We start from the raw sequence: 10,001 nt of genomic DNA, 5'->3' as shown, positions 1-10,001 counted from the left end.
TGTTTCTTTTTTTTTTTTAAGATTTATTTATTTATTTATTTATTTATATAAGCACTGGGTACAGTCAGAAGCACGGGAGGGTGAGAGAATTCACCAGAGCCAGAGCGGGGAGCAGAACAGGCAGAAGGACTGAAGTACACTGCTGAGGGGAGCAGCGGGCGGCAGGAGAGGTCTGCGCGCCATGCGGGACCCTCCTCCGGTGGCCGGGGAGCAACCAGGGATCGAACCGGCACTGCAGAGGCTGCGGGCAGCTTCGCAACCCAGCGCTCAACCACTGCGCCACCGGGGAGGCCCGATATCTTTGTTTCTTAATGTGAAAAGTCTCATCTCTTGGGCTGTAAGGGGGAAAATCTGCTCCAGTGTAGACAGAGAAGAGTATTGAGCATATAAGTAGGTTGCACATTTTGATGCAGGGCAGCAAGGGGCATTAAAACTGGCCAAGGACACTGCCCAAATAGTTTATCGTTCACTGTCTGAGTTCTTTATCCATGTGCGCAATTGCAAGACTATTCAGGCTCAGAGAACAACAACAATGGGATTTACTTAACAAACAAGGGAAAAACAGTTACTGAGGCCAAAAATGGCTATTTACCTCCCCCGAAGCAGTGTCCAGTGTTTCCAAGTCCTAAACAATAGCAGCTAAGATGGTGTCTTCCCACCACTGTGGACACAGAGCTCCTCTTTCCAACAATAGGCCACATACCCAAGATGTTGTCTTCCTGTCTCTGCCAACCTGGAGCAGGCAGCAGCCAGACTATAAACCAGATTTCAACTCATGAAGACAACAAAATATACAATAGGAGATGCTCCCAGAGCTACTGAGATGCCCCAGCACAGCACCAGACGAGCAATACTCAAATCAGCAGCTGCAGCAGTGGAACGACTCGACAATGGCCACACTCACAGCTCAGCAAGGCACCCGGCTCGGGGTCTTCACTTTCCCTGCGAGGCTGTTGACAGCAGGAAAACTAGGAACAGTTTCGGTTGCTTGGCTATTTGCATGGCCTCCGAACTTTTCCTCTCTGAAATTGGCTGCTGGAGGCCTCCACCTTCAGAGGCCCATAACAGCCTTCTGTAAGATCAGCATGCATGGTGGGGGCAAAATCCCTGAAGATCCAAATACGTTGAATCCCAAATGCTGAATCTGAAACGCTAAATCCCAAAGATTGAATCTTCAAATGCTGAATCTCAAATGCTAAATCCCAAGGACTAAATAATCCATGCCTTCTTCTATAGTCCCTTATATTTCTTATCAGTCACTTCACCCCCAAATGCAATACTTTTTAGCATTTTCCCTGGGACTATCTAGCCTCACCAGCAACCCCTCCAGAGGACACCACCTGTAACAGTCCATGGCTTCAGCCACCAGTTACAAAAGGAGGTGGCCAAAAATGCAGTAGGTGAGCACTGACCCACTCTGAGTCAAAGTCCTTGATTCACCATTTACTAGCCATGTGACTTCTGACAAGTTCCTGAACTTCTTCAACCTTCAAGTGGGGATAGTAGAAACAGTAGATTAAGTGAGTTAAAACACACAGAGTGCTTATAATATTATCTGGTGCAAGGTATGCCCTCAAATGTTAACTGTTATCTCTGGTAATGGGATGTAAGGAAAATGTGTTAAAATCAGGCTATTTTGCACCTTGCACACAACAGATCTTCCATACCTTGAAATGCTCTGTGTTCTACCATTCAGACAGCTGGCAAACAACAAACAGATGGGCTTTGCATTTGCAACAACGTATCAGTTTTATGGCTATGGCCATTAACGATGTAAAGGGACTGCCTGTCTCAGGGCTAGAGTCTCTTTTTAAGGATATTGATGAGAAAATAGTTATTTAGAGTAGGTGCTTAGGTATATTACAGTCTGACCAACCTGCTCGCACCCCAATCTGGGCATTTATATAAGGACCTACATTTAGGATTCCTGCCATAAGTTTCTTGCTTATATGGGGCACATTCTGAAATAACCACAGCACCCACCAGTACCTTGGGAATAATCTCAAGCCCCAGTTAGGGCCTTGAAGGGCCTCTCTCAACACCAGTGACTCTCAGCCACTTTCTGGAAAGTATCAATACCTCTGACTCTAAGCACACCCATCTCAGTGCCTCAGGAACTGTCCAGAACACAGTCCAGGCCTTGCAGAGCCCTACCCAACAGCAATCTTCCAGGAAGCAACCCCAATCCTGGCCATACACACCTGTAACTCGGGCATTGTCTCTGGCCCAGTAAAGACTGCTCAGGGCTCTACAGGACACCAGATAATCAGTTGTCCTCCAGGAAATGATTCCAGCCTTGGACACATCTACCAGTACCTTGGAAACTGGCACAGCTCACAACAATGACACAGCTATGCAGCCCCATCTGACAGCCTGACAGCCTCTGGTCAGCACACTGGCCAAGTGTGGTATATGTGGAAACACACTTAGCAGAGGCCAAACCCACAGTAGTGGGGTCCTAAAAACAACAGGGAGACAGAATTGCTTCAGTAGTCCTCAGAAGAATACTATACCATGGAAAGATAACAAATCTTCAGAATCTAATCACAAAGACATGGAAGATCTATTCCTTCTATCAGACACAGAATTTAAGTTTGCCATCATAAAGAAATTAAAAGAAGTCAGAGCATACTCAGAGGATAGGAAGATGCAGAAAAACAAATGAATGTCCTGAGAAACAAAATCAACAAACAGAAGATCTAAAATGATTTCCTAAAAAAGGAAATAAAGGAGCTGCAAGAAGAAAAAAGTTTAAAAGAAAAGATGAAAAATAAACTATATAAGCATTAATAAATCAAATGGAAGAGTGACTCAGTGAACTTGAACCATGAACTTTTTTTTTCTTTAAAGATTTATTTACTTTTATACAAGAACCGGGATACAGGCCAGGTGCGTGGGAGGGTGAGAGGATTCATTGGAGACAGAGCAGGGAACAGAACAGGCAGACTGAAGAAATACACTGCTGAGGGGAGCAGCGGGCGAGACAGGAGAGGTCTGCTTCGCCATGTGGGATTCTCTCCGGTTGGCTGGGAATGAACCCGCACTGCAGAGGCTGTGGACAGCTTCACGCTGCAGTGTTCAATCACCTGCACCACCAGGGAAGCCCCTTGAACCGTGAACTTTGTACAGTGAACAGTGAACTTGGACAGTGAACTTGACAGTGAACAGTGACATATATAAATTCACAAATTTACACAGAAGTAAGATGGAAGAGAAAGAGAAATGAAGAAACACTTCATGAACTATGTGACACCATGAGGAAAGACAATATAAGAATAATGAAAATCCAGAGGTGAAGAGAGACAAGAAAGGAGAACATCTTCCTTTCTTCCTTCCTCCCTCCTTTCTCTCCTCCCTTCCTCCCTCCCTTCCTTCCTTCCTCTCTCTCTTCTCTGTCTTTCTCCTCTCTTCTCTCCTCTTCTCTCTCCCCCCTCTTTCATCTCTCTCTCTCTCTCTTTCTCCCTTTTGCATAGAAGAACTGGGGTGTAGGCCATAGGTGTAGGGGTAAGAGGATTCACCAGAGACAGAGTGGGGAGCAGAACAGGTGGATTTACTGAAATACACTGCTAGGGGGAGCAGCAGGCAAGACAGGAGAGGTCTGCTGCCACATGTGGATTAGCTCCCTGGCTGGGGATTGGACTCAAGCTGTAGTGGTGATAGCGCTGAGACTTAACCCATAGGCCACCAGGAAGGCCCAGGAAATAAGAACATATTTAAAGAAATAGAAGAAAACTCACCAAGCCTGTAAAAGGAAATAAATACATAAATCCAGGAAGCTAAAAGAATACTGGGGTAGGGTACCTAAACAAAATGAGACACCTGGCATATAGTGGTAAAAATTCCAAAACAAAAAAAAACAAAGACTATTTAAGCTGGTGAGGGGAAATAAACAGACTACAAAGGAACCCAGATCAGGCTAATACTGGACTTCCCAGAAGAAACACTCCAGGCAAGGAGAGAATAGAAAAATGTGGTTAAAAAGTTTAAAGATAAAAATTGCAACAGACGACTATAGGCTTTAGCTATGAGGAAGAAATAAATGCCTTCTCAGACAAAGAAAAACTGAAGGAATTTGAAAAAACTAGACTCCTCTTCCCCTTCCCAAGAAATATTGAAAGGAACTCTGGTATTGAAGACAATAGAGAAACACACAAAAGAAATGAAAAAGGAAATAGATATAATCACAAAACAAAAGATAAAATTGCAGCAATAGACTTTCATATCTAAATGTTGATGGACTAAACTCACCAATTAAAAGATACAGAGTATCTTGTTGGATAAGGAAACAATCCAACCTTCTTCTGTCTCCAGGAGATACATCTGAGTGCCAAAGATAAACACAGGATCAAGGTAAAGGGTTGGAAAATAATCCTACAAGCAAATGGGACCCAAAGCAGGACAAGGACATAACAATCATTAACATAAACCACTGAATGAAAGAGTACCAAAATACACTTGGCAACTTCTAACAATTTAGATTACAAACACTGGTAAAAACATATTTGTGGTAGATTTCAACACCCTACTAGCACCAATGGACAAATCAATGAGACAAAAAAATAAATGGGGACAAAAAATTAGACCAAATGGACTGATATACTTCGATAGGACACTGCACCACCTGAAACTAGAATATACATTTTTTTTTTCAAGTGCCCATGGGACATTTTCCACAGTTGAACACATATTGGGCTAAAAGACAAAGAGCAATAAATTCATGAAGACTGAAATCATATTAAGTATTGTCTCACATCATAAAGGCATCAAACTAGAAATAAACTACAAAAAGAAAGCAGAAAAACCTCTAATACATGGAGACTGAACAGTACATCACTTAAAGACCATAGGGTCACAGAGGAAATTAGAGAGGAAATTTTAAAAGTAACTTAAGACAAATTACAATGAGGTCACAACCTTCTAGAATGTATGGGATACGGCAAAAGCAATACTAAGAGGGGCCAAATCAACAAACAAGAAAGAGCTTAAATATACAACCTTATCTCTCATCTTGAGGAACTAGAAAAAGAAAAACAAAAAAGCCAAAAGCCAGTAGAAGGAAAGACCCTCAAAAACTAGAGCACAAATAAGTAAAATAGACATCAAAAAGACAGTCCAAAAAATCAATGAAACTAAAAGCTGGTTCTTTAGAAAAAAATTGACAGACCTTTAGCTCACTAGGAAAAAATGAGAAACTTCAAATAGGATCAAAAAACAAAAGAGAAGTTACAACACATATTGACAGAATTCAGAGGATACTAAGAGATTACTATGAACATTTCTATGGAAACAAGTTCAATAATATAATGGAGGTGGACAGATTCTTAGAATTACACAATCATCCAAGTCTGAATAGAGAAGAAATGGAAACCTGAACAAACCAATCACAAGAAAGAAAACTGAAAAAGTAATCAAAACTCTCCCAAAAACAAAAGCCCAGGACAAGATGACTTTAAAAGTGACTTCTACCAAATTTTCAAAGAGGAGCTAATACCTACCCTGCTCAAATTCTTTTCAAACAATTGAGAAAGAATACTTCCAAACACATATTATGAGGCCACCATCACACTAATACTAACACCAAATAAAGCCAACATGAAAAGAAAGTTATAGACCAATCTCCCTAGTGAACATAAATGCAAAAATCCTAAAAAAAATCTTAGCAAACTGGATCCAACAATATATGAAAAGGATTATAAGATGACCAAATAGGATTTACACCAGGTACAGAAGAATGTTTCAAGATGTGAAAACTAATTAATGTAATTAACCACATCAACAAAAAGGAAAAAAAATTCATATCAATAGGTGGCAAGAATGCATTTACTAAGATTCAGCATCCATTTGTATTAAAACCCTTGAAAATTTGGGATAAATGGAATATATTAACATAATAAAAGCCACACTACAGCTAGTGTCATTCTCAATGGTGAAAAATTTAAAGCCTTGGCACTAAGATCTAGCACAAAGCAGGATATGCAATCTCACCACTGCCATTCAAAATACAGTATCAGAAGTCTTTGCTAGAGCAATGGTGTGAGAAAAATATATAAAAGGCCTTCATAGTGGGAAAGAAGCTATCATTATTTGTAGATGTGATAATACACAGACAACCCTAAAGTCTCCATAGAAAAACTAATTAAAACAAACAAACCAAAAAAGAAAAAAAACAAAGTGGCAGGATCCAGAAATCAATGCACAAAAGTCAGTTGCCTTTCTATATGCAAACAATGAGCTAGAATAAGAAATTAAGAAAGCTAGCCATTTATAATCTCAGCCAAATAAATAAATAAATAAATACCTGGGAGTAAACCTAACAAAGGAGGTGAAAGACATATATGAGGAAAACACTAAGCCATTGTTAAAAGAAACAAAAGAAGACAAGGAAATGGAAGGATATTCCCTTCTCACGGATTGGAAGATTCAACATTATCAAAATGGTCATATCCAAAGAAATTTGTAGATTCAGTGCAATTCCAAATAAAATCTCAATGGTAGTCTCCAAAGAAATGGAACAAATATTACTGAAACTCAAATGGAAACATAAAAGACCCCAAGTAGCCAAAGCTGTCCTGACTAAAAATGGGCAAAATGGTGGTATTACACTTCCAGACTTCAAGATGTACTGTAAAGCTATGATAATTTTAAAGGCGGAGTACTGGAACAAAAATAGACACACAGATACCAATGGAACAGAATTGAGAATCCAGAAATAAAACCACATATGTGTGGACAATTAATCTATGACAAAGGAGCAAAAAATATATACTGAACAACAAAAGACTCTTCAATAAGTAATGTTGGGAAAATTGGACTGACACAAGCAAAAGAATCAAACTAGACCATTATCTCCCACCATACACTGTCAACTCAAAATGGAGAAAAGACATGGATGTCATACATCCTGAACCTAAAAAATATATAAAAAGAAAACATAGGCAAAGTTCTTCATGACATAAACTTCAGAAATATCTTTGTGAATTCATTCCAAGCAGCAAGGAAAACAAAGGAGAATATAAACAGATATGGACTACATCAAAGTATGAATATGTATTGCATGTCAGTTCAATACAGCTTCACCTTTAGGTAAGTAGTGGAAAAAAAGAGTTACTGGTCACCTGAAAGGATGGGTCTGTCCACATAAGTGACCTTTATCAGATGGAAACTGAATTCGGGTTTGAGTGTTGCTGGCAGCTTCCTAGTCTATGTTCAACTGGAATCCACTGATTCCACCATGATATAGACGATCACCTTCTGTAAGTTGGAGGTGAGTTGCAGTTTTTGTAGGGTCAGTAGGTTGCCCAACTTCGATTCCAGAGACCAGGAACCTGCCACTTTGCTTCCCAGAACAACAGTTTACTTGCTCTTCCATTTCATAATATGGCATTTTTCCAACCTGCAGTAGCATAGGCCCCCGATTCTTTGGGGGGTGGGAAAAGTGACAGTACCACGAGTGGCTGCATGTGTGAAGGTACACAAGTTACTCTGTAAAGTCACTTAAGGATTAAAGATGGTAAAGGAACTGGACCTGTAGGTATCACTCAAACTTTTGGGCATAGCACTCACTGCCCCGCCAGAGAATGTCTTGGCACTGTTGAACTCTTCTTGGCGTGTGAAAGGCATGACATGTTGCTTCCACTGTCAGAATGGGATAGTTTTGAAGTGGTAGAATACCCTTATGGAGGAGAAATGGGCACTTTCAAATGCAAAAGTAGCAATTCAAAGCTCTCTGCTTTTCCTGTAATCAGTTAATACCTTAAAAACTGGACAAAAGGACAAGAGCAAGGATAGGATGTGGTGGGTCAGTATTCTGGGGGTGAAATAATTTAAGTAATGGGTTGAAGATGGGAACTATACTTTCTTTATACTGGGCTGTCAGGAGAATGGATGATGAGAAAACCAAGGGTTAAATGAAGGCAGAAATCCTAATATGAGAATCAAGTAGAGTGAAATGCTCATAGACTATCTATTTTCTTACTTTTTGTTCTTTTGCGTCTCAATCTTTTGACAATTTTTTTCTCTTTACAGTCAAAATGCAAATTCGATAAACCAATTTGTGTTGTAAATGAAGCTTCCTTTTGGTTCTGATACTTGTTATTTCAGACTAAACAGGATCGCAACCAGTTGAGGCAGTACTGAACTACAAGGAGCATTTTGTCATTTTTAAATTCTCAAAACCCACAATACTCTGAAGCTTGACTCAGTAAATAAAATGACTACTTTGATGTCTATTTCCACAGTTATTCTCTAGAATAGAATCTCTTACATTGATTCATCAATATGCTCGGTCTCAAAACTCTTCCATATAAATGGCAATCATTACTTCTCTCCAATATGATGTCTTTGATGCTGAATGAGGTTTGCAGTCTGGTTGAAAGCTTTCCCACATTTATTACATTTATAGGGTTTCTCTCCTGTGTGAATCCTCTGATGTTGAGTAAGGTGTGTGCTTCGGATAAAGGCTTTTCCACAGATTTTACATTTGTAAGGTTTTTCTCTAGTATGAATTCTCTTATGTTGAGTAAGGGCAGAATGGTCACTGAAAGCTTTCTCACATATATTACATGTATAGGGTTTTTCTCCAGTATGGATTCTCTGATGCTGGGCTAGGGCTGATTGGTCCCTGAAGGCTTTCTCACACAAGCCACATCTGTAAGGTTTCTCTCCAGTGTGAATTTTCCGATGCCGAGCAAAGGATGAATTATCCCTGAAAGCTTTCCCACATTCATTACACTTATAAGGTTTCTCTCCAGTATGAATTCTCTGGTGCTCAGTAAGGGAAGAGTTTACCCTGAAGGCCTTTCCACATTCATTACATTCAAAGGGCTTCTCTCCAGTGTGAATTCTCTGATGCTGAAGAAAACTTGTACTCTGATTAAAGGCTTTTCCACATTCATTACATTTATAGGGTTTCTCTCCACTATGAATATTCTGATGTTTGGTGAGATGTGCCCTACACACAAAGGCTTTGTCACATATGTTACATTTAAAAGGTTTCTCTCCAGTATGTATCCTATGATGGTGAGCAAGGTGTATGTTTCGGATAAAAGCTTTTCCACATAAGTTGCATTCAAAAGGTTTCTCTCCAGTATGAATTTTCTGATGATAAGTAAGTGAGGAGCTTACTGAAAAGGCCTTGCCACATTCCTTACATTCATATGGCTTCTCACCAGTATGAATTCTTTGGTGATGGATAAGGTGCGTACTCTGGTGAAAGGCTTTCCCACATTCTCTACATTCATATCGTTTCTCTTTAAAATGAGCTTTCTGATTTGTGTTAAGTTTTTCAGTATGAATTTTCTGATGTTTATTAAGGGTTGAGTTCTTAGAGAAAATCTTCCCATATGTACTATACTCAAAGGCCTTTTGGCTAGGTTGAAATCCCTGACTTTGAATAAAAGGTGAGCTCATGATGCAGCTCTTATTAGACTGATCACATTTCTGCTCGCTAAGCACAAGGGTGGTTTTCTGATGAGTGAGTACTTGCTGTAACTTTGTCTCCTGGCTTCCGTGCCGCCATTCCAATAGGCTGTCATACTTCCAATGCCTATTATTACCAGTGAATCTTTCCTTCACTGTCCACTGATCCAATTCTTCTTCAGGAATATCTTCCTTGAGAGTAGATTTCTTACTCACAGGTACAGCCATCCAGTCTGAAAGACATCAAAAATAAAAATGAGAATGAGAAATTGAGGCTGCTTAATGTTAAAAAAAGAGATTGCATAGTGAAGATTTTCTTAAAATGAAGGTAACTAAGGAAAAGAGAGGAGAGGTGACCCGAAGATATAGCCAGAAGGAACTGACTGAATAAATAATACTTGAGCAGGAAAACTTGGGTTTCAGGAGTCACAGGTCTGGATTAGAATCCTAAGTACACCTTTTTTTTTTTTTTTTTTTTTGGGTTTTTTTTTGATTATAGAACAGTTACCTGACTTACTAAGTCTCAAAAAAACAAACAAAAAGCTGATACACATCACACTGCTAATAGACAAGATAAAAATGTA

At 39.6% G+C, this 10,001-nt stretch overlaps 1 protein-coding gene across 2 annotated transcripts in view; it reads right to left on the bottom strand.

Moving 5' to 3' along the window:
- Nucleotides 1-263: 263 nt before the first annotated feature.
- The window catches only part of ZNF454 (zinc finger protein 454), a 31,215-nt gene continuing 21,477 nt past the window's right edge, over nucleotides 264-10,001 (bottom strand). For both annotated transcript variants that reach the window (XM_037501300.2, XM_037501299.2), the window contains exon 5: nucleotides 264-9,650. In XM_037501300.2, the coding sequence (XP_037357197.1) occupies nucleotides 8,317-9,650 (1,334 nt within the window). In that variant the 3' untranslated portion in view covers nucleotides 264-8,316. The remainder of the gene's footprint in view (nucleotides 9,651-10,001) is intronic.

Source organism: Talpa occidentalis, unplaced genomic scaffold (assembly GCF_014898055.3).
Source record: "Talpa occidentalis isolate TD23 unplaced genomic scaffold, MPIMG_talOcc4v2.1 talOcc4.9, whole genome shotgun sequence".
Classification (NCBI taxonomy): Eukaryota; Metazoa; Chordata; class Mammalia; order Eulipotyphla; family Talpidae; genus Talpa; species Talpa occidentalis.
This window is presented reverse-complemented; position numbering and strand designations above follow the sequence as displayed.